The 26,940-nt window shown below is 36.2% G+C and overlaps 2 protein-coding genes across 3 annotated transcripts in view; both read left to right on the forward strand.

Moving 5' to 3' along the window:
* The window catches only part of LOC115217700 (solute carrier family 22 member 6-A-like), a 52,023-nt gene extending 50,683 nt beyond the window's left edge, over positions 1-1,340 (forward strand). Inside the window, exon 10 of the mRNA XM_029787455.2 lies at positions 443-1,340. Within this exon, the coding sequence (XP_029643315.1) occupies positions 443-628 (186 nt within the window). The 3' untranslated portion in view covers positions 629-1,340. The remainder of the gene's footprint in view (positions 1-442) is intronic.
* LOC115217702 (solute carrier family 22 member 8-like) overlaps positions 1-26,940 on the forward strand; it is a 122,266-nt gene that overhangs the window by 79,084 nt on the left and 16,242 nt on the right. Inside the window, exons 1-7 of one of the 2 annotated variants that reach the window (XM_036507387.1) lie at positions 12,506-12,571; positions 12,660-12,917; positions 17,908-18,119; positions 21,502-21,732; positions 22,738-22,940; positions 23,781-24,122; positions 25,025-25,159. In XM_036507387.1, the coding sequence (XP_036363280.1) occupies positions 12,779-12,917; positions 17,908-18,119; positions 21,502-21,732; positions 22,738-22,940; positions 23,781-24,122; positions 25,025-25,159 (1,262 nt within the window). In that variant the 5' untranslated portion in view covers positions 12,506-12,571; positions 12,660-12,778. Of the gene's footprint in view, positions 12,918-17,907; positions 18,120-21,501; positions 21,733-22,737; positions 22,941-23,780; positions 24,123-25,024; positions 25,160-26,940 lie in introns of those variants that run through there. The other variant, XM_029787457.2, reaches the window with a different exon arrangement.

Genomic DNA, 26,940 nt, shown 5'->3' on the forward strand with positions numbered 1-26,940 from the left:
GAACAACAACTTCCGGGTCCATTTCCCTAATAAAACCCTTCTTTAATAACCAGAGATGTTTTTATAGCAACATAGGCTTGCTGTATCATGGTTGATTTGAGGTTAAATTTTATAAACATCGAATGGCTATGTGGGTCCATCCAAGTAAAATAGGATTCAAAGGGAATTCATAGGCAAAAAAATGGCTGAGAACTATGCTCCACAGCATACTTTTTCTACATTTCTCGGAGTAAGTCACTCACTTGATTGGTTAGCTCATTTTATAAGGAGGGGAATAACCGAAATTGACCATTTATTGTAACTTGCCCTTCACTGTTGGCCATGAAATCGGTATATTAGGGTGGAATTGTTCAACTTCCTCATCTTGACCCTGATCGCCGTCTCTCTTTCCCTGTGGTCATTTTAAACAATTTCACTTATACACTCATTGTTTTATTCACAGGCTTTGGCTTTTCCATGGGTTCCTGGTATTATTATAGGATTCGCATGCGTAGCTTCCTCAATTATTATTCGAGTATTTTTACCGGAAACTGGAAACCGCGTTTTACCGCAGACAATCGAAGAAGTTAACAGAATGGGACAGGAACAAAAGATGAAGAAACTAAACAAGATCGAAAATGCATCGTAAAAATAAGATAATCATGAGAATTAGGGCAGTTGGAATCGGCAAGATTAAATTCGTTAAAAACTCAAAATGTTATAGTTATATTGGTGTGATGTTTTGAGGAAGGTCTTTGAGAGTTAACAATGACAGGAAAAATGCTTAATGGAATTTCGTCCGGCTTTACATTCCGAGTTGAAATTCCACCAAGGTCGATTTAGCCTTTCACCTTTTCGAGGTTGATAAAACTTCGAGCAGTGGGGTCGATGCACTCGACGTAACCCCTGCCCCGTAATTGCTGTCTTTGTGCCAAAATTTGAAACCAGTATAAACGAACACAAATAATTGCTATCGTTGACAGATAATATACTGTGTATTTAAAAACTTATACTATAGTACTTTCTCTCAAGAGAAAATATTAGTCTTCAGGCGAAGTGCTTGATAAATTTTCTTCGCCATAACTTTTACCAAATAACTTTCTACTGCTTCTTTATTTATGAAGTAATTTATTAATTCATTTACTTTAACAAATTAACTGATTTATTAATAAAATACCTTTAAATACCTTCTATATAGAATATTCTTCTCTACACTTTTTACATTTTAGTATCCGATCTCATTGAATTATCTAGCCGTGCCTGTCTATTTCATGCCTTTTTCATTCTACACACACTCACACATGCTTACAACCATTCCTCTGTTAATCTCATTGACTCCTCTCCAACACTTCATACACATGCACATAACACACACACACACATACATACACACACACACACACACACACATATATATATATATATATATATATATATATATATATATATATATGTATGCATGTGTATGTATGTATGTATGCATGTGCATGTGCTTGTGTGTATGTGTGATTGTATGAATTTATATATTAAACACATACACACACACACACTTTCATATTTACCTATCTAGAGAAATGTAGATATACAGATATAAATGTGTATACATATGAATAAATAAAAATGTACATATATGCGTATTGACATTATATCTACATATCTCTCTATCAGTATATATCATCATCATCATCATCATCATCGTTTAACGTCCGTTCTCCATGCTAGCATGGGTTGGACGGTTCGACCGGGGATCTGGGAAGCCAGAAGGCTGCACCAGGCTCCAGTCTTATCTGGCAATGTTTCTACAGCTGGATGCCCTTCCTAACGCCAACCACTCCGTGAGTGTAGTGGCTGCTTTTTATGTGCCACCTGCACAGGTGCCAGGCGAGGCTGGCACTGGCCACGGTCAGATTGGTGTATTTTACGTGCCACTGGCACGGAAGCCAGTCGAGGCGGCGCTGGCATCGGCCACGATTCGGATAGTGCTTTTTACGTACCACCAGACCAGGGATCCTGGCTGGTTCAATTCGATTTCGATTTCGATTTCGCTTGCCCCAACATGTCTTCGCAAGCAAAGGGGGTTGGCATGGGTGCCTGTCGTCGGATGAGGTTCGAATTCGACTTCGCTTGCCTCAACAGGTCTTTGTGTCCAAGGGAGGAAAGGCATGCATAAGTGGGCTGGGCTCACTTGTCCTGCGTGGTCTTCTCACGTACAGCATATTTCCAAAGGTCTCGGTCGCTGGTCATTTCCTCAGTGAGGCCTAAAGTTCGAAGGTCGTGCTTCACCACCTCGTCCCAGGTTTTCCTGGGTCTACCTCTTCCACGGGTTCCCTCAACTGCTAGGGATTGACACTTTCTCACACACCTATCTTCATCCATTCTCGCCACATGACCATACCAGCGCAATCGTCTCTCTTGCACACCACAACTGATGCTTCTTAGGTTCAACATTTCTCTCAAGGTACTAACGCTCTGTCGAGTATGTACACTGACGTTACACATCCATCGGAGAATACTGGCTTCATTCCTCACGAGCTTACGCATGTCCTCAGCAGTCACGGCCCATGTTTCACTGCCATGTAGCATGGCTGTTCGTATACATGCATCATACAGTCTGCCTTTTACTCTGAGCGAGAGGCCTTTAGTCACCATCAGCGGTAAGAGCTCACTAAACTTTGCCCAGGCTATTCTTATTCTATATATATATATATATATTCTATATATATATATATATATATATATATATATATATATATATATATATATATATATATATATATATATAGATATATATATATATATATATATATTTAAAAAAGGAGATGTGGAACATGAGTTGTGATATATAAAAAAGGAAATGAAGAAAATGCTGACAAAATAATTTAAGTAATTTAAGTAATTTAATTAGGTGAAAGTTCTTTTTACCGGTTGCGCATTTGTTATGCTTATCAAAAGATGTTTTTTTAAGAGAGATAGAGTTACTTTCTGATAGATTTTTTTCCTCTTATCAGATAAGAGGAAAAAATCTATCAGGAAGTAACTCTATCTCTCTTAAAAAAACATCTTTTGATAAGCATAACAAATGCGCAACCGGTAAAAAGAACTTTCACCTAATTAAATTACTTAATTACTTAAATTATTTTGTCAGCATTTTCTTCATCTCCTTTTATATATATATATATTATATATATATATATATATATATATATATATATATATATATATATACATATATATATTTAAAAAAGGAGATGTGGAACATGAGTTGTGATATATAAAAAAGGAATGAAGAAAATGCTGACAAAATAATTTAAGTAATTTAAGTAATTTAATTAGGTGAAAGTTCTTTTTACCGGTTGCGCATTTGTTATGCTTATCAAAAGATGTTTTTTTAAGAGAGATAGAGTTACTTTCTGATAGATTTTTTTCCTCTTATCAGATAAGAGGAAAAAATCTATCAGGAAGTAACTCTATCTCTCTTAAAAAAACATCTTTTGATAAGCATAACAAATGCGCAACCGGTAAAAAGAACTTTCACCTAATTAAATTACTTAAATTACTTAAATTATTTTGTCAGCATTTTCTTCATCTCCTTTTATATATATATATATATATATATATATATATATACACTCCTGTCACAACCTGGGACCTTGAAGACTGCTATAACGCATGAAAGTATATTAGTCCCCTAATATTTTATATTCAACATTTCATCTATTCAATGAGACAATCAATACTTCATTTCATTTTACTATACATATATATTATTTATACTATATATTCTATATTCTACATAATATTATAAAGAATATAAATAAAACATAAACAGACAGAGTTGGAATTTCTTTGAATAATATATATATATCATCGGCATCATCTTCATCATCGTTTAACGTCCATTTTCTGCGCTAGCACGGGTTGGACGGTTCGACCGGGGTCTGGAAAGCCAGGGGCTGCACCAGGCTCCAGTCTGATCTGGCAGTGTTTCTACAGCTGGATGCCCTTCCTGACGCCAACCACTCCGCGAGTGTAGTGGGTGCTTTTTGTGTACCACCTGCACAGGTGCCAGGGGAGTCCGGCATTGGCCACGATCGGTTGGTGCTTTTAACGTGCCACTGGCACGGAACCAGCCAAGGCGGCGCTGGCATCAGCCACTATTCGATGGTGCTTTTTATGTGCCACCGGCACTGGAGCCAGTCGAGGTGGCGCTGGCAATGGCTACGTTCGGATGGTGCTTTTTATGTGCCACCGGCACAGGTATCACAACTACTATTTCCATTGATAAATATATATATACATATATATATATATATATATTCATGTTCATATTCTAAGTAACACCTTACAACCAGTGGCGTGGCTAATGAATGAGCGTTCACTCTCCTCAAGCATATTTTTTCAAAATTGGTACCTTTTATAAAATATGAGCTGAAAACTGTTTGGTATGTGTCATGGTGCCTTTTTTATGTGTTCGCTCTCCCTAATTTTAGAATTTGGCGACGCTCCTGCTTACAACTTCTCAGTTATTTCAAATTGTGACTTTAATTTCACACTTCTAAACGTCCGAAAGAATATGTATTCGAAAGAAACACTCATATATATTTATATATATATCCAGATGAAAATAATAAAAAATAGATTATTATATACAAAACTAAACTTTATTCGAGAAAAACAATTATGAATTTTAACAAGAAGAAAAGACTCGTATATTTTGGTGGGAGTACTTGAAAGTCTCGTCTTAAGTTGCATATCAACAAAAAAATCAAACAAAGCAACATAGGAACATGAGAACAACGTTTATAAGTTGAGTATAGTCGATTAAATTTGCTCAATAATTTAACTTGTACTTAAATTCATTAACCCATGAAGGTGACAGTCAAAGTTCATGAGAGTGGAATTTAACTGTGTCGCAGGGTGTTTTGTTTTCCTTTTTACAGCTCACATTATTATGTATGTATTTGAGTAATATACTCTCTCTTTTACTCTTTTACTTGTTTCAGTCATTTGACTGCGGCCATGCTGGAGCACCGCCTTTAGTCGAGCAAATCGGCCCCGGGACTTATTTTTTGTAAGCCCAGTACTTATTTTTATCGGTCTCTTTTGCCGAACCGCTAAGTGACGGGGACGTAAACACACCAGCATCGGTTGTCAAGCAATGCTAGGGGAACAAACACAGACACACAAACACACACACATATATGTATATATACATATATACGACAGGCTTCTTTCAGTTTCCGTCGACCAAATCTACTCACAAGGCATTGGTCGGCCCAGGGCTATAGCAGAAGACACTTGCCCAAGATGCCACGCAGTGGGACTGAACCCGGAACCATGTGGTTGGTTAGCAAGCTACTTACCACACAGCCACTCCTGCGTCAGTAACTATATACGAGCAATATAAATGACATTCAATACAGTTGAAGTTAATTTTAATAATATTATTTTTTATTGGTGATAAAGCAGACAAATCAACAGATAAACAAATACACATATAAAGATAGGTCTGCTAAGGACTGGAAGGATGCAATTATTCTTCCTCTCTATAAAGGAAAAGGAACCAGAAAAATGTGTGGTAACTACAGAGTTATTGCTCTACTATCAGCTGCTGGCATTGCTCTGGCAAATATTCTTCTTGCCCGCCTGAATGGGTGTCTCGTAAATGACGTCTTATCTGAATCTCAGTGTGGTTTCTGATCTGGTAGAGAGACAATGGATATGATTTTCACAGCAAGACAGATGCAGGAGAAATGCTATGAGCAGTATATGGATCTTGTCCAGTTTATGGATCTTGTCATTGATTTAACGAAGTCATTTGATACTGTGAATAGAGCCTTGCTATGGAAAATACTTGGCAAGATTAGATGTCCGGATCACTTTGTATCTACAATTAAATCATTTCGTGATGGGATGGAGGTTTGGGTCAATGTTGGTGGTAGCATGGCGGGACCCATTCCTGTAGAGAATGTTGTCAAGCAGGGTGACGTCCTTGTCCCAACTCTCTTTTCTTTGTACTTTGCTGCTGTTTTTGTTCATACTTTTGCTAAGGTTAGCTTCATTTGTGTAACTATGGTTTAAAAGTGCTGAGTTATCATGAGTTGTCTCTCAAAATGAGTATCTTCTAAGACTTGAGCATGTTGAATGTGTATTAGGTCATGTGTTTTTCTCAAGTGAATATTATCTCTTGGTAAGTCGAATTTACCAATAGACTAGTATGTATTTGTCATCATGGGAAGATTAGTTAAAAAAATCTCTGAGTATGTCGGCAGTTGTCAGAGTTTATTATTATATCTTAATATCGGTGCTGTGAGAGAGTATTCTCCACTACACCAAATCACAGCCTACCGGTAAATAACACGATGCATATACGTTAAGTGTATATGGCTGATAATATTACTCTAGTGCTGCTTCTATTTCATATTTGAATTCATCCTTATGTATGCATTGTCCGAGCATACCAGCACATAGTTTGAACACTATATGTACTTAAATTGTGGACTGGCACTATGATTCATCTTCGATCCTGCTAGGGTGCACGATGTTCAGAAGCCACAAAAATCTCGAAACATCAAAGTTCATCAATTCTTGATGGGATTGCAGTTGAGTTATCTCACCTGTCCATGACCTTCAGGTATTTCAAGATTCGGAATTTTGTGAGAATATTCTCCACCACGAAAGAAATCCTCCTACAAACAAATACACAAAGCATATTACGTTAGATATATGTGGTTGATAATGTTTATTACACTACGGCCACTTCTATCTCATATTTGAATATGTATACATATATATGATACATATGTATATGTGTATGTATATATCGTGCTTTGGGCATTTTTATTCGATACAAATGGTTTTTTTCCTGTACGTCAGAGGTTCTCATCCGAGGTCCAAATAAAATTTGGGGGGTCCACAGATGCAATATAGTAAACTGCAGGTCCACAATAATTTATCAGAGGCTATGAAAAAACTGTGTTTCAGACAAATAAAGTTTATGTGCAATAAATTGGTTATATGTCCACAATGCACAAGATATTTTAACTATTTTTGATACAAATCCCGATACAATTGAATTGTAAAAATACAATAGGACATTATAAACATCGAATGGCTATGGGTATCCATCCAACTAAAATACGATTCAAAGGCCGTCCATTGGCAAAAAATGGTTGGGAACTACTGCTCTACAGCAACTACTTTTTCTACATTTCTCGGAGAAAGTCACTCTCTTGATTGGTTAACTCATTTTATATGGAGATGAATAACCAAAATTGACCATTTCGTGTAACTTGTCTTTCACTGTTGACCATAAAACAAGTATCATATTAGGGTGGAATTGTGCAATTTTCTGCTGTTGACCATGATCCCCGTCTCTCCTTCAATGTGGTTATTTTAAACAATTTCTTTTATACACTCATTGTTTTATTCACAGGCTTTGGCTTTTCTATAGGCTCCTGATATTATTACTGATTCGGATGCATAGCTTCCTCAATTATTATTCGAGTATTTTTACCGGAAACAGCAAACCGTGTTTTACTGTAGACGATCGAAGAATTCAACAGAACGGGACAGGAACATTATATGAAGAAACTAAACAAAATCGAAAATGCATCTAAAAATAAGATAATCATAAGAATTACTAGAGACTTCGTGCGGTTGGTACCGGCAAGATTAAATTCATTAAAAACTCAAAATGTTATAACTGTTGGTGTGATGTTTCGAGAAACATCTTTGAGAGTTAACGTAAAACGGCAGAACTGTTAGCACGCCAGGCCAAATGCATAGTGGCATTTCGTCTAGCTTTATCTTCTGAGTTCAAATTTCGCCGAGATCGACTTTGTCTTTCATTCTTTCGGGGTTGATAAAACAAGTACCAGTTGGGGAGTGGGGTCGATGCACTCGACGTAACACTTCCCCTGTATTTGCTGCCTTTCTCCCAAACTTTGAAACGAGTTTAAGCGGACACAAGTAATTATTCTCGTAGACAAATAATCTATAGATTTAAAAATTAAATTTATAGTACTTTCTCTCAAGGGAAAATGAAAGTCTTCAAGCAAAATGCTTGATAAATTATTTTCTGCCGCATAACTTTTACTAAATAATTTTCTATTTCTTTATGTATGAGTTAATTTATTAATTTATTTACTTGAAGTTATTGATTTATTGATACAATAACTTTAACTGTTATCTCTATAGAGCATTCTTCTCTACATTTTTCTTCAGCTTATTATCCGATCTCTTCCAATTATCTTGCCACGCCTCTCTATTTAAGCCTTTTTTCTTTCTACAAACATGCTTACAACCATTCCTCTGTTAGTTTCATTTCTTCTTTATCAACATAAGTATCTTAGACGCTAGCTAGATTTAATTCTTCAAATTTAACTTTTAATTCTCAATTTTTAGTTATTTAATTTGTAGCTTTTATCCATTTAATTGTAGTTTTATCCTATGAATACCCACTTAAGCTAAGCATCTATTTTTAGCTATCCCTACTGACCACTTAATTAAATACTCTCTCTGGCCACACCTAAACTAGAATTCATTTATTTAATAAATAGACATTAATACCTTCCTTTTCCACTTTACCTAAACCTTAACACCTGTCCTCTCACTCCGAGCTGATACTTACAATGAATAATATGGCATATATCGTTTCAAGTTGCACCCTTTATAAAAGGCATGAGTTAAAAATTGTTTGGTATATGTCTTGGTGCCTTTTTTATGTGTTCGCTCCCACTAACTTTAGATCCTAGCAATGCTCCTGTTTACAACCCCTTGGTTGTTTCAATATGCAGCTGTAATTTTAAACTTTTAAATGTCCGAAAGAATATATATTAGAAACACAAACTCTTATATATAGGTCAAAATAACAAAACATACATCATTATATACAAAAAAAACATTATTCGAGATAAACAAATTTTTCAAAAGGAGTGCCTAAACATCCAGTACATATCAACAAATTAAAAATCAAACAGGCTAACATTGAAACATGTCTACAAAGTTTGTAAGTCGAGTATAGTGGAATAAATTTGCTCAATAATTTGACTTGTACTAAATTTAGCAATCTATGACGGTGACAGCCAAAGCTGATGAAGGTGAAATTTAACTCAATGTCGCACACTTTTGTCTTATTTTGCTTTTGTGTTTTATATATCACATTGTTATCTATGAATTTGAATAAGTCATAATCTTAGGAATCAGTAACTGTATTCGGTTTACGTAATACTATGAACAATGTAAATAACATTCAATTCAGATAACATTTTTCATTGTTGATAAACAAGTCAAATCAAAATTTAAACACGCACACACATACAGATAGGTATAAATACATGCATACATATATATGTACATAAACCATAAAATGTCAAGACGTATTAGAGGTGAATATATTTAATTACTTACCTTTAGGGTTACAGCTGATTTGTAACCTTCTTCATGTAATAATAATTTCAGTGTATAATAAATTACGGTTACATACGATGTATGCTACGCATATAAATACAATTTTATATTCACAAATCAATGCAGATAAAGAATGTCAGTTGCATCGATTAGTGGATATACAATTGTATTGTATAATGTGTAGCGTGCAGACATGTAAGCATAATTTATTATATACTGAAATTAATATTAGAAGGTGAAGGCTTCGAAACGGCCGTAAACCTAAGGATAACAAGTGGTTAAATAAACATATTCACCTCTCTTACCTCCAAACTTTTTATGGTTTATATACTCCTCAGGAAATCGTTTCATCGATCGATTCTACTGAATTTTTGCTCTATGGATCTCTGCAATATACCCCTCTGTATTGGATTACCATGTGGTTTGTTAGCTGAGTCCGCTAGAGAAGCTTTCTGTGATAACCACAAGATTCTATGAATGCATATGGATCCACTAAGATTATATATATATATATATATATATATATATATATATATATATATAGAGAGAGAGAGAGAGAGAGAGAGAGAGAGAGAGAGAGAGAGAGATAGATAGATAGATAAATGAAAGAATGGAGTCGAACGACGATTTAACAAAATTCCTTTATTCTCGACATGTTTTGAATAAAGGAATTTTGTTAAATCATCGTTCGACTTCATTTATCTATAGTAAAAAAACACACAAATTTCCACATGAAAGCACGTGATTTCTGCCCTTGGCATGTAGCTTCAACCGTGCTTTCTGACATAAATTTGCTACCCGGGTATCGGTTAACCGAATTATCCATACTAGGATAATTCATTCAGCTACTTAAACATATATATATATATCTATATATATAACACTTCATTTACGAAATATTATGCAGGAATTTCTTCTCAGACCTTTTGTTGTAATGCAAAAACTAACATTAATATTCATGTAAAGATATTTTTCTTGAATTTACAGTATATACCACCGATCAGAACTGTAATTAAAGCCAGGATTTTCTGTCAATCAATACAGAAAATAAGTCAAATATTTATTGAAAATATATATAGAAATGTGCTCATGTTCCTATAGACAGTAAACAAAAGTTAGATAATTCTGAGTTTAAACTGCTCTTCAAAACTATTAAGCTAGAGCACTATCTGTTTTTTTGTGGTAGGAAATGGAACAGAAGAAGGCATTGCGATATTCAAATTTATTGAAATCCGAAAATAAATTACGTAATAATTCAAAAATCATACTGAGCAAGAAATCCCTGTTCAAAACTATAATGCCAGGTTGAATAATGTTGCAAAAGGTACGCAAAACAGGGAAATTATGATATAATTCAATGATATTCTCATGCAATTCATCAACAATAGTGTGCTTGACCACCACCTTTCTGAAATACTTCAAAGACATGCGGTCTTATGATCTCAATCAACTTCTGCAGCAGATCAAGTGGAATTCCAGGTCTTCTTTATTTCCAACTCAAGTTTATCAACAGATGAATGCTGCTTTCCTTCGTTGTATACAACATTCGTGACATATCGCCAATCGTTCTCGATAGGATTTAAAGTCGGGGCTTCTTACAGGCCATGGTATGACTTCAACTCCAATTGCATGGAAGATATCCAAAGTTGCCTTTGCTTTATGAATAGGAGCATTGTTCTGTTGAAATATGAAGTTCTCGCTATGGAGCCTTCCTCCTTCTTCGTTCAGTGTGAGCCCCGTCCAACATAGCGATGTATTGTGTAGCATTGAAACGACTATCCATGATAACAAGTGGCAGTTGCCCATTGGCAAAAATTGTTCCCCGCACTATGACCTCCTCTGCTCTTCTGCCACGTGGAATAAGTAGAATTTTGTATACATTTATCTGCCCAGTAATAATTATAAATGTTGAGGCCATCCAAATCCCATTTTTTCTCATCGGAGAAAAGAAACCCAGTCCATTCACCATCTTCCGTCTGATACTGCCGAGCGAACATCAATCTAAGAGTTTTGTGGGAAGGAGACAATAACGGACGTCTCAGCCACTTCTTCGAGTGGAAACAATGGTTCAAAATCACTCTTCTTATGGTAGATATCGATGCTCCTACTCCTGCTGATGCCTTGATTTTGGAAACAGAAGAGCAGCGTGACTTCTTCACAGCTCTGACAATGGCCCTTTCATCCCTTTCTGATATAGCCTTGGAAAGTCCACCAGCATGAACCCCGTTGTATCCATCAGGAACTTTCAGAAAATTGTCCACTGGCTTTCTGTTTGGCCGAATTTTACCGGCAATCTTCCGGTTACTCATTCCTTCGACTTTCAGTGCAAGAATCTTCCCTTGTTCAATTTCGGAAAACTTTGTAGCTTTAAGCAAACTGGAAATGTATAATCCGGTTCACAAAGAATATGACTGAGTCGGATATTTTCCCGAAACAATCTGGAAAGAAATGAAAATGTATTAGTGGTTTTATAGTTTTGAAGTGTTAATATAGAAAGGAAAACTGGAAAATCAGGTGTTGTAAAGTGACAATAAAGGTACAAGGTTTACATTTCAAAGTATTAATGAAATACCATTTACAATATATTATGCCCCTGAGTTTATAACATTCAATTCAGCAGACGTAAAATAATTTTTATGATAACATTTTTTATTGTTGATAAACAAGTCAAATCAAAATTTAAACACGCACACACATACAGATGGGTATAAATACATGCATACATATATATGTACATAAACCATAAAATGTCAACACGTATTAGAGGTGAATATATTTAATTACTTACCTTTAGGGTTACAGCTGATTTGTAACCTTAAATACAGAGCTAAAAACACTTAAATACAGAGCTAAATTTCAAAATAGCTTTAAAAAACATGTGAGTACATAGTTTTGAAAAGTAGTGTAGGTTAATTTCGAAATTATATTCAGCAGCACGTATTTTTTTTTTTTTTTTTTTTTTATTTTTTTAGATAATATATTTTAAAGAAATCATGTGCATAGGAATACAACTATAATCTACCAGCTGGAATTACCTGTGTTATATTATATATAAATCAAAGAACTTGTATGTGGACAAAAATAATTAATTTTAGTAAAATTCATTCCAGATTTCATGCAAGGGCTCACTTGAATGAATCGATTTGACTACTCAATTAGGATTTATATTATGATGCCGCAGGTATGATTAACAAGTATTAATCTCTCAGTTGCCTAAACCTGGTTCTGACTCAGTATGAACTTATGTAAACCATCATATTTTTATCCAGTGGAACATTTTATCTGGCTTCCTACCAATTCTGCCATCCACTATCTTTCTACTCAGAAGTAATATTTAACAAACACGAAAAACAACCAAACAAAAAAAACAAAGACAGAAAAGAACAAGATGAAGCCTTCCCAGATTGATGTCGATGGAATCATGACTTCTTTGGGAGATTCCAAATTTTTCCACATGACTCAATACATAATGCTCTGTATTCCTGTACTTATAGTGTCAACTAACAGTTTCTTCTACGTATACTTTGGTATGTATAACGATTGCGTTGTATGTGTGTGTGTGCTTACATATATTATTTATTAAACACAGTATATATTTTTATGAGCTGCTATCAGTTTCATGTGAGGAAAATGTCTAAGACAGTATATTATGAAATTATTAGTAGCTCATAGAAATATATATTGTGTTTATTAAATAATATTTATCTCTCACAAGATGGGGTACGTTTTTGTTTATCTTATCGTGAAGATTAGTACGTGGTGTTACATCGTTATACCCCAAATGTTATTAACTTTGACTATTTGTATGTAGCCCTGCCCTTGAAAAGGTCCCCATATATCTGTGATGTATATAACATGTCTATGCTTTTTTTTGTTGGCATTTTGCTATTGTTTTTGTTGCTGTTGTTGCTTTGTTTTATACGAGCTTTGTCTAAGTCTCACCCAGAGATCTCAAGAAACAGCATGTTAGATGTTTTACTGTGAGTGTTATTTATGAGTAGGGATGATATATTTCAGGAAAAGCAAACCAAAACCTGTTATTTAAGATTTCTTTAAAAGTTTGTTGTAATATTTGTGAGTTTAAAAGGTTTTGAAAAGTTCAAATATTTTCAGGTTAACAGTATTTTCCTTGGGATGCGGGCTGCACACAATTATTTGTTTCTTGATGTCCTGGGATCTGGTATTTGATCATAGTATTCAAGGGCGCCATTTTATATTATCCCAAAAGCACCGATGATGACTGACACAACTGCCGTTCATTATTATTATTATTATTATTATCATCATCATCATCATCATCATTTTATTGTCTTTCACCACAGCCTCTAACGCTGGTGATGTACTATGGGGTCAGCTATTCACTACCACACCCCTTATTTTTCGAGCACCAGCCGGAGTTTTCAAGCGTTTCCAAGCAGTGCTGTTTTCTGAAAATGCTTACCCGTATTGCAGTCCCTATTTCTTCCATGTACTTCTCAAGACTTTTACTCACTGTTCCCAGGGCTCCGACTATTATTGGTACTACTACCACCTTTTTCATCGACCAGAACTGCTTAACCTCCCAATCTAACCTGTCATATCTGTCGACTATCGATTATCATCATCATCATTATTGTTGTTGTTGTTGTTGTTGTTGTTATTATTATTATTATTATTATTAGTAGTAGTAGTAGTAGTAGTAGTAGTAGTAGTAGTAGTAGTAGTAGTTTACTCACGTACTTTCAGTGCTCTATCGAGCGCAGTTCTGTGTGCCCTGGGTATGTGCTGTGATCTGTTGTGGTGCTCTTTCTTTTTTCACTGTATTAGAAGTGTTTTACGCAGAATGTGTGCGGCGCCTAGTAGTGCTACTTCCTGTATGTTTTATATACTTGTAAGTCCTGGTGTCTTTGTTATATCTCTATCTGAATGTTTCTATCATACCTAATGCACCTTCTATAATAGGAATTGTTTCTCTTTTCCGGCTCTACATTCGAGTTACCTCTCTTTCCAGATCGTTGTAATTTGAGTTTCTCCGATTCTTTTAGAGAAACTTTGTCATCTGTTGGTATGGATATATCAATTAGAAAGCATTTTTTCTTGGCGATCTCTACTAACAACTATATCCGTCCTATTGACCTTAATTTCTCTACCTGTGTGTATTGGCATATCCCAGTATGTGGTCGGTTTCTCATTTTCTTTGACCTTTTCTGGGGTGTGCCTATACCATCTTTTTCTTGTTATTCCATAGTGTTGGGATCGATCAGGTACCGGCCAAGGATTCTGGATCATTTTTCCGGTTTTTTACTTAATTTTTGAGAGCGTTCGGGTTCATTTTTAGTATTCTCACTTGTGAGAGCAGTCAAGTTTATTTCAGATATTCTCATTTCAAAATTCCTATCCGGCTAATCGCTTTTTGCTCTCGTTGTTTTATGCTGTTTTTCTCCCCGTTTTGGGGGTGAAAAAATAGCTTTCAATTTCGAAAGCTACGCAAGAACTGCTGCAGTGGGAGCAGCTACGCAGCTGGAAACGAAGCAGTTAAAGTTTAATATGGAAAAAAATAAAAAGAAGTAAGAAGTCTGTACAAAGAGAGAGAGACACAATTAAGCTGATCCCCCCACCCACCCAAGGAGGAAACGGTTAATGACAAGAGTGATAGGACGGTAGTGTACCGCACGCAAGAGGATGATGTGGAAGAATGTATGGGAGCCGTAATGAAGAAAGCAACATTTGTAAGCAGAGGAAGAAAATACGGTACGGTGGAGATGAAGTTTGCACCAAAAAGAGGCGGCATCACATTTCACCACTATTCTACGTTTGGACAAAATAGCGCTACTGCCCACGCATGGGGGCAGGTGCTGTGTTCGAATCCGAATAGGAGGAGTACCACCAGAAATAAAGACAGAGTGGTTGGTGGCGGTTATTTTGGCTGCCACTGAGGACAGTCCAGAATTGGGACCAGTGAGAAGAACGAACATGTTGAACTGGTAGGGATGCGGTGCCGAGATGTGGCTTTTTGCCACATTCGAAGACATAGAAAGAATCTGCGACATGGTGATCCCATATCAAAATAAGCAGCACATGACTTTGCAGGTGGGGGCCTAGTTAGAATGTTCTTCAGGACGAGTAGCTCATCCCTCTCAAAAGGTTCCTGAATTAGGGTTGTTTGAGGATGTTGAACGAAACACCCCTATTTCCAAAGGTGAACTATTCAAATCCCCAAGGAATTCTTCTTAACACATGGCTATGATGCTCTCCACTACTTCTGCCTATGATCAGAGATGCACATATTGTCAGCCCCTAAAGGATATGCTCAAGTGGGTAAGGTCAAACAACTGACAAGCAGCTCTGTGGTATTGCGTCGAATATTTGCTGTAGCCCATCTTTTATACAAAACATGTACATGATAACACTTTTAATCAGTTAAGATCAGAAGCCATGAGAGCCAGTAACTGGTATTGCAATTATTATTACTGTTGTTGTTGTTGTTATATGACACCTCACAGCTTGGTATTAACTGCTTGGTGGAAAGTGTCAGCTGCCCACAGCCAGCAGACTAAGGTGACACTTGTTTACTGGTCATGCTTCAAGAACCGTGCGAATAATTTTTGTAGTCCTAAGTAATGCCGATTTTTGTAGTGTTCTACCTTCACACTTGCACCGAACTTTTTCAGCCATGTTGGAAGATGACTGCACCAATTACTAATCGTGTCACGTCTACTCTCCTAATTGACTACAACCTTCGTATTTCCCATTTCAAATCTTCATAGTTGTTTATTTTTCTTCTTTCACGTTGATCCTGTTGTAACCGGGGCATGTTCTGTTGATTATCATACATGTTCTTTCTTTTGTATTCCCCGCAACAATGTCCCGTTTCCTATCTTTGGTCGGGTAATCGCACTGGATCATTGCATCCCACAAGATTTTGCAATTCTCATTTTCGGTGTCTCTTTCCGGAGTTTGCTCATACCACGTCTTCGCTTTTTGTAGGTCACGATTTCCACAGAGCTCCCAATGTATCATTCTTTCCACATTGTCATGGCGCCTTTTGTATTCGTGTTGTGCCAATTTCAGGCATTCGCTAACGATGTGCCATGACGTTTCACCCCTCTCACCTCGCATTTGTCGTTATCGGCAGTGTTGTCTATTCTGCTCTTCATATAGTTGGTACTTAACATATGAGTGCTTCTGTCTCTATCTTCAGATCACTCCTCCTCGTCCATAGCCACCGGTCCTCTGTATCTCTTTTGGCCTTCACATCTCTTGTAAACCGACCGTACATTTTCTTTTCCTTCCATGCTTTTTTTTTTGTTCATTTCTTGTTTAAAATTTTCCTTAGTTACACAATTTTCAGTTTTGATGACACCGACCTTCTTCGAACGTCTCAACAGTGGATTCAGGGCATTTTTTACATACCACCCAGTCCTGGCAATTGATTAAGCTTCTCCCACCCCTTTTTCTAGATAAGTACAGCCTATCGGTGTCAACATCTTTCTAGTCTTGGTATCCACTTTCTTCACTTTTCTCATTTGCCATTTTATAATTTCCGCTCCAAACGGAAGTGATGCTATCACCCACGTATTAACTGCTTTGATTTTATTTTAGTCAATTTTGAATGCAACACCAATCTCAGTTTTCGGAAAAATTCCATCCTCAGTTGCTCTTTCATTTCTTTTCCCATTGTCTCGTTCAACCCTAGTACACCAAGGTATTTGTATCCTTCTGTTTTAATTTGCTTAATCAGGTCTCTGTTCAGTATATCTACCCTCAGTTGTTCTTTCATTTCCTTTTCCATTATCTCGTTGAACTCTAGAGCACCAAGGTATTTGGATCCTTCCGTTTCAATTTGTTTAGTCAGGTCTCTTTTCAGCAATTCTATCCCTGCCTCTTTTTAGGTAGATTATTCCGCACTTCTTGAGCCCAAATTCCATTCTGAGATCCGTGTCCTCCCCCAAAGCTTATCACCCAATCCATTGGTCTTACTTAAGCACTTCTGCAGACCAATTGTGACAGCTTTGCATGAAAATTCTAGTTTGATCAACCCGCTTTCAACTTCTTCCTTGACAGGTAGAGTCGGTCTATATCTGCCTTTTGATGATACATTTTATTGGCACTTTGGACTTTTCTGTTTTTTGTCTCCATTTTTTGTAGGTCAGCTAGGCTCCAACTGTTGATAAAATAAAACCATATTGCACAACAGGTACTACTAAGATGTCAAAAGGTTCTAAGTTCTATTCAGTTTTCAAGAACTGCCTTACACTTCTGTAGGGCTCTTTTAGAGTCATCTTCATCTGTGCATGCTGCAAACCATCACCCTCAATAAGGCCAAGGTTCCTTCTGGATTTAATTCTGCTTATAGGTGTGTCTAGGTGAAGATGGATTGATGTTGTCAGTTTTCTCCTTTTAACGGTTGCTTTTGAGTATTTATCGAGACCAAAATCGATATTAAAATCATTACTGAACTGTTTTACCCTTGATAAAAGCCCTAATTCTTGCTCATTCCTAGTACTGTTTTATATGTTGAGGAACCCTATTTTACAGCCACCACACCTGAATACAGATGTAATAATCTGACAGAGTTTCAGCTTAGTCAGTACAACATATCGATCAACGAAGAAGTCAACCTGTTATATGATAAGTGCTCCATAGACATCACCAATACCGATGGAGAGGTTACAGGTGAGAACCGAACCCTGGACTGTCTGAATGGTTATTATTACACCACACCAGTTGATAAATCTATTGTGTCACAGGTAGGTTGAGATCTGTTACAGAATTAAAATTGTTGTTTCATTATTTCGGAATTATTTTGTCTTTGTTTAAGCTTTACATCATCTCTTTATTTTCTGAAGTAAACAACTTGGAACGTTCTAGAACATAACCTGAAAATGTGACATGTACGTCACATCTTTCAAGTGGAAATCAAAGCTCCAATGCGAATAAAGTAAAATCAGTTATTCGTAAAATACAGATATGATTAAGTTAATGGAAAAAAATTTGTTTATTTCAATGTAATTTACATGGCCCGACATTTTTAGATAAAACTCTGTTTCAGCAATTTTTTCATCAAAGGCCGTCTAGTTGCCACTTTTGTAGTCTTTTTCTATTATAGGTGCAAGGTCTGAAATTTTTATATCGTCCTCAATGCTCATCCAATACTTATTTTATTGATCTCTAAAGGGTGAAAGGCAAAGTCGACCTTGGCGAAATTTGAACTCAGAACGTAGAGCCGGAAGAAATACGGCTAAACGTTTTTTTTTTTTATTAGCAAGCTAACGATTGAACCAGCTCACTGCCTTTATTCCATCTTTTATAATGGTTTCAAGTTTTGACAGAGGCCCAGAAAGTTTTTTATGGGAGGAGTAGGTCAATTACATCGACCCCAGTTCTTGACTGGTACTTCTTTTATCGCCCCCACCCCCGAGAGAAAGAAAGGAAACGTCGACTTAGGCGAAATTCGAACTCAGAACGTAATGCACGAAAGCATTTTGTGCAGCGTGCTTAACGATTCTGCCAGCACATTGCCATTATCTTGTCTTTTATAATATCAAGGAATATATTATTCCTTCCATACTGTTACGATATTACAATGTCACATATGAGAGATGGCTTTGTAGAAAATTGTATACAGGTCAGTGAGTTTTAGTTTTATATTTAGATGATATGTTAGATATTACATTTACATATGTCAAACATTATATTTACATAATATGTTTAATATTATAATTATTTTTATTTTGAATTTAAATGATCTGCAGCATATTTTTGCTGATATTTTTGTCCATTTTAGCAGTATAATCTCAGCCTATTTTCAATCATGATAATTAATAACTCCAGCTAATGTTATAGCTGTTATTAATTTATATCATTTCCTTAAAATCGCAAAAGTAATCTCTGTTAAAATTTTATCCCCTTATGATATGTATAGAAAACTCCAGCATACTGATATATATATCAGCGTGATCACCATGACCGACCAGGCTGTCAGATGTTGCTACACATCGCTGGTCACAATGCGCTTCGCATTGTTTTAGCCTTCAAATTATGCCACCCCGCTGGCTAAGCGAGCAGGCCAACCGAAGAAAGTTGTGGCGAAAGAGTACAGCAGGGACCGCCGCCACCCCCTGCCAGAGCATCGTGGAGCTTTAGGTGTTTTCGCTCAATAAACACTCACAACACCTGGTCCGGGAATCGAAACTGCGATCCTACAACCGCAAGTCCGCTGCCCTAACCACTGAGCCATTGCGCCTCCACATATACATATATATGCATATATATATACATATATACATTATATATATATATATAATATATATATATATATATATATATATATATACACGTATATATATATATGTATATATATATATATATATATATATATATATATATATATATATATATATGTATAAATAATTTACAAAATAAGGGCAAAAGAAAAATTCTAATGCCAAATATATATGTATATATATATTGCAAATTCTAATGCCAAATATATATGTATATATATATATTGCAAATTCTAATGCCAATATGTATGTATATATATATTGCAAATGGAAGACGGAAGATGGAATATCCGAAAATGTATTATTAATCACAACAATTGTTTCGACACATCACAACAATTGTTTCCATGGGTGGGACACTCAGCAATTGATTCAGGAGCATCCGGTGGTGCAGATGTATCTCGTCGGGTGATAAATAAATACAACCAGTTAAAACTGTTCCGCAATTTAACTTCCCCTTTCTTAGAAAGAAAAGCAGCCAGACGGAGGAAATATCTTCATTTATATAGATCAAAAATAAAATCACAGATAGCAAAAAGAGAACCGAACACGCAGTCCATATATATATATATATATATATATAGGCACGTCTACATTATCATTATTGTGATTTATATTTATTTATGCCTATAACTATTTTTTATAACTGTATATATTTTTATTAATGTATATATTTTAAACTTTAATGGTACACTGTATTCTGCCTTTTTAATGTTTTCATTATGTTTTAAATATGATAAATTTCTTTGTACGTCCTTCCCTGAAGATATTCTCACTTGTAGTAATCGCACTAAATTGATTTAGTTAAAAGAAATTTGTTTGATTTTTTATTGTAAGTCATGAATTGAAACAATTGTAGGTCTGGTCTTGTCAATAAACTTTTATTAATCTTATCTCCATCTTCTCTCTTGGTTTTTATAATATTAATTATATATATGTATATACTTCACCAGATTCCGGGGTGAGAGATAGATAGACAGAGAGAGAGAGAGAGAGAGAGAGAGAGAGAAAGAAAGAGACAGACAGAGAGTGAGGGAGAAAGCTGGAAAGTGAGTAGGAAATAAAAACCAGTCACACGAAACTGGGCACCTCAGCATGGTCACAGCCCCTAGCTACTACACACATTTTTTTCTCTCCTTGTTTTATCTGTGTATCTTTCTGTAGAAGAGCGTAGGCTCGAAACGTAAAAGATTTTTCTATTCCTGAGCGTTATACTAATACATCTGTTTGTTTTGTACACCACCTGTTTCGTCTTTTGTTTTTTTCGTAAACTCTCCCTATATATATATATATAATGTGGATTGATAGAATAAGTGACAGTTGAGTACTATGTTCGGTGTAGTGAACTTGCACCCTGACCCTAAGTTGCTTGCCTTATGCCAAAATTTGAAATTAACGTTACGCAGACTGGCTGCGGGTAAAACACGAAGAATAAGAGTGCATTCTTTCTATACTTTCGATGTGCGTAATAAAAGTGGACGTTATCATCAGATGGGCCATTTCATAATGTAAGCATCGCTCCACAGAGAATACGTAACCAGTTTCCTTCTCTATTTCCCTGTCTCTGTGTGTATCTCTCCCCGCCTCTCTCTCTCCCTATATATATATATATATATATAGAGAGAGAGAGAGAGAGAGAGAGAGAGAGAGAGATGTGTGTGTTATAAATATTCGTGTGTGTAAATATATATATACATATATATATATATATATATATATATATATATATATATATATATATATATATATATATATATATATATGTATGTATGTATATATATATATATACAGATAGAGAGAAATCATTGTAATTCTGCCTAGTTGTAAAATACATTTGTTTTTGCAGTGGGATCTGGTCTGTAACAAAGAAGGATTAGCTGAATCTACCCAAATATTTTATATCGTGGGTCAAATGATTAGTGGTTTAATATCACCTTATTTGATCGAAAGATTTGGACGGAAACCTGTACGAGTATCAAGTAGTGCTCTGTTGATAATCTTCAACTTATTCGGTGCATTTTCGCCATTCTACTACTTGTTTGCAGCCATGAGATTTTTCATTGGAATACTAAGAGAGGTAAAGTCTAAAATTATACACTTGTACACATACATACATTCATGCATGCCTGCATACATACATACATACATACATACATACATTCAACAAATTGCACAAAAGCCTACAAGTACTCCATTTCACGGAGAAAGAGCAAAAGAAACTGACGCGGATTCTCCCAATCCAATCTATTAGTGGCACAGTTGAGATTTGTAAGACATTCCAAAAGATTTCCGTGTGAGATTCTTATGTCAATAAATGCACGCACTTGAATGTACGCATTGGCAGTTCAACCAACACACCAACTCAACCACATACTTACATATGTACATACATATGTACGTACATACATACATACATACATACATACATACATACATACATGCATACATACGTGCGTGCGTGCATGCATACATACATACATACATACATATATGCATGCATGCATGCATGCATGCATGCATGCATCCATACATACATACATACATGCATACATAAATATAACCACCATTTTTGTTATCTAAGCTCCAATGATGGAGTTTTTGCTTGTTAGAAACTATTTCCCTTATTCTATAAAAATATCCTAAAAAAAAAAAGAAAAAGATATGCATACATGTTTACACACACACATACAACACACACTCATTCACTCATACGCACACACTCATACACATACACACCCACACATACAGAAACACTAGCATTCTAATTGTTGCAAATAAGTGCTTTGGTACTTTTCTTCAACAAGATGGAATGTTAATATGGTAAACAACTGTCTGGTTCACACATACTGAATAACTGCCATGACATATACGTACAACCAACCATCTTCTAGAATAAGACCCAATTAGCTCGGAAATGTTCGACCCTATACTGTTGATTAAGCATATAACATTGATTCGTTGAAATAAACCACACGTTAAAATTCCAAAAGTCTTCAGTACTGGAAAGATATATGAACTTGTTGCAGTATCTTATCCACTTTCAATTTACGTTAGAAATTTTCTGTACTATTTTATCTTTCAGGCATTTCTTCTTAGCTCTACAACTTTGGTTTGTGAATTATACCCCAAAGAAAAGCGTATCATTATGTCTGGTATATTTATGAATGTCTGGAGTTTCAGTAATTGTCTTGTCGGGTTCATAGCCTATATGCTGAAGGATTACAATTGGAATGCATTATTCCTATTTAATGCTGCCCTCTCGGGATATTTTATTGTGGATTTCATGTAAGGACCAGGCTTTTTACCCATTATACACACATAGAATCTAGAATTTGCAAGAATATGCCTTAGCACAAAAGAGACAGACCTCGAAGTAGTAATGCATGAAGGAAACCTTTTCTCTGTAGAAAAGGAGCAATTAGGTTTTTATGAAATAAGAATCCATAGTCACACTTGACTGCAGTATGGGTTCTATAGCGTGTATATAAACGAATTATTCGTGTAATATATACTGGATCTATTAAAGAATATGATTACTACATCGATTTGAACATAGTGGAAGCTTTTTACAAATGTCGCCTTGTAATGACGGTCATGCTAGATACACTTACAAAGTGAATAGCTATTATCAATAACCTAAGTTTTAAAATAGCTCTCTCTCTCTCTCACTCACTCCCTCACTAAGGTAGACTTCTCTGATGTATTTCTTGGCTTAAAATCAAATATTTACAAACCTTTCCACTAACAAAATCAAATACTAAGTTCTGCCTATAAGTACTCCTATTATCTCATGATGTTTTTAAAAGACTTCTTACTCTATCATTTTTTACTCTACCACCCTGGAACAGGTCCAGAGAAATCATCTAATTCTCTGATTTGCACCTGCTTTTCTCCCTTTGCGTTCAGGTTGTTTGTGAAGGAGGAATGAAATATGCCTTAGACCATACCACTACTTTAGGAGAAGCAATTCACAAGCATTGTCGACAGTAAACTTAAGCAAGATCACAGATATACATGCAGGCACACACACACACACCACACACACACACACATATTCACACTCTATTTTTCAATGCCATCTGACAACACAGTTATTATCTCACATTTGTCTTTCTATGATTGCAGTTTCCTGCAGGAATCTGTGCGGTGGTTAATTGCCACTTCAAAAATGAAAGCAGCTGAAAAGATTGTCAAAAAGGCAGCTAAACAAAACAAAGTTGACTTTGATACTATTTGGCATATTACTTTAAAAGATATTTCAACATCAACACAACAAACAGCTAGTCCTGTGAACGAAACTAATCTCGACGGGCGAAACTGTGAGTCTAATGTCGAGGCAAACGCCAAAGCAGTTGTCAATCAGTCACAACTAGAAGTTGAAAAACAAGCTCCAATGTTAGAAAAATTAATTGTCATCTTCAAGTCACCTTATCTGAGGAAAGTTACCATCGTCATGTCTATAGTATGGTAAGTTTCACCGAATTATTGTTCACCTTGTTTCAGTCTTTCACATAAGCTACTAATAGGAATTTTGGCGACGGTAGAATAGCGGCAGTATAGAGCTATGATGTCACTTAGCTGATTTCTTTACTACCCACAAGGGGCTAAACACAGAGGAGACAAACAAGGACAGACAAACGGATTAAGTTGATTACATCGACCCTAGTGCGTAACTGGTACTTAATTTATCGACCCCGAAAGTATGAAAGTCGACCTCGGCAGAATTTGAACTCAGAATGTAACGGCAGATGAAATACCTATTTCTTTACTACCCACAAGGGGCTAAACACAGGGGAGACAAACAAGGACAGATAAACAGATTAAGTCGATTATATCGACCCCAGTGCGTAACTGGTACTTATTTAATCGACCCCGAAAGGATGAAAAGCAAAGTCGACCTCGGAGGAATTCGAACTCAGAACGTAACGGCAGACAAAATACTGGTAAGCATTTCGACCGGCGTGCTAACGCATCTGCCAGCTCACCGCCTTTAGCTGATTATGGTACCCTCAGCATTTGGTTGAAGAAATATCTTCTATAGATACTGAATATACAGAGCTCGTGTTTCTGTGTTTTATTGTGTTATGTGTATGTAAGAGAGAGAGAGTTTGTGTATGTGTGTGTGTATGTGTTTGTGTGGACTCATGTTTATATGGTTGTTTCTTTCAGTCTGTCTGTCCTTTTGTAAGGAAACTAATAATTATTTATTCCATACTTTCATGCGATAAAACAGTAATTTAACATTGACATTAAATTGCCTCTAATGTGATTAACTCTATTGTTTTTGAATACGGGTAGGACAAACTTTGTGACGTTAATGCCTTTCCGTAGCTCTTTTGTAATTATATCTCATTTTTATAATTTTATAGGGCGGTAGACCTAACATCATCAAACAGTATTATGCTAATGTCGGAGGCTTTTGGTGAGAGTGTTTATATCGTCTACCCGACGATATGTTTACTGGAAATCTTAACTAATAGTCTATACGCTTTTTCAGCGAAAAGGTAAACGAAACCATTTATCAATATCCTGAGTGAATGGAACCATAACTGAGACAGTAACAGCCATATGCATGACGCTTAATGCTCCTTGCTAACTTTACTTACATTGTTTAAAATCTCGCTGAAATAAACGTTATTTTGCATCACCTGAAACTAATGCACTACAGCTTCTACTGTTGCGATATAAGCAATGAAGTTCAATTTCTTCTCTAAAATATTACTCGTTAAAATAGTCAAACATTTTGTATATAAACACATGTAAACATGCATATCTTCCACTCAAACTGGTACATAAACATTGTAGTCGTATATAGACACACATATCTTCGGATTCAACAACACAAGTATTTGTATATTTATATTTTAAAACATTTTTGTGAGAGGTGATGTACTTCTTGAGTGATATGTTTATATTAGTTTTGACGTAAATGCCTGTATGATGATGAAATTGTTGCGGCTTTTTCATGTGTGTAACCATGGTATGAAAGTGATGGATGGTGTCTTACTCAGTTGAACATGAGTAACTATTTAACATGATTAACTATCAAGATATGATCATTTTAAGTAGTAGGACATATATGTTTTTCTCAAGTGAATATTAACTTTTAATAAGTTGAATCTTCCAACAGACTAGTATGTATTTGTCAGCATGGGGAGACTAGTTAAGGAAATCTCTCAGAATATTTAGGCAGTTGTCAGAGTTTATAATTTCATCTTAATCCCGGCGAGAGAATATTCTCCACTACGCTAAATCGCAGCCTACCGATAAATACATGTAGCATATACGTTAAGTATATGTGGTCAATAATGTTTATCACATTAGGGCTACTTCTATTTCATATTTGAATTTATTTTTATCTGTGCATTGCCGGGACATACTCATACACAGTTTGTACGCTGTATGCATATAAGTCGATATGATTCCTTTCCGATCCTGTTCAGGTGCGAAACAGCGAAGTTCATTCCACCTTCATCAGATAGAGGTGAGTTATCTCGCCTGTCCAAGACATTCAGGTATTTTAACATCCAGCGTTTTGAGAGAGTATTCTCCACCACGCCATTACATAATACTCTGACAAATGTATACATGTGTGTGTATCCCCTCACCACTATCCACACAGCCTGTGCCAGAACATGTTCCGTGGACCGTGCCTCTGCTCTCTCTCTCCTCACCCACCCTCCCATTGCCCCTCACCTACCACTCTTCCACCCTGCCCTTCCAACGCACCATTCCCCGTGCCTTCTGGCGACTCCAGTCCGACCACTTCACTTCGCACATCTTTCCCAACCTACCACTTCCCTCCTTCAAATGAACCCACAACCTGCGTGACCTCCACAGTTTCTTCCCTAACACTACCTCCCAAACTGGCTCGTTCCCTGCTTCCACCCAGGCTGCCGCACTTGCCCCTACCTCTCCAACACCACCATCCTCACAAGCACCCTATCATATCACCGACTCACTGTCCCTATCATATCACCAACTCCTTTACCTGCACTTCTAGCAATGTCATTTACTGCCTCTCCTGCTCTTTCTGCCCTTCTCTGTACATCGGCCAAACAGGACACCGCTTGGCTGACCGGTTAACAGAGCATCTCCGAGACATCAGACTCGCGCCATTTTCACTCTACCGATTGTTCACTATAACATCTGTCTGTGTTCGGATTGTCTTTGCAGGGGTCATCCGGACTCCCACCTTTGCCGTGAACAGGAATAAATCTTCTCTCTTCACTCCTTTGCGCCATATGGGCTCAACTCCCTTCTTCTCTTCATCTGACTCACCTCC

Source organism: Octopus sinensis, linkage group LG11, assembly GCF_006345805.1.
Source record: "Octopus sinensis linkage group LG11, ASM634580v1, whole genome shotgun sequence".
Lineage (NCBI taxonomy): Eukaryota > Metazoa > Mollusca > Cephalopoda > Octopoda > Octopodidae > Octopus > Octopus sinensis.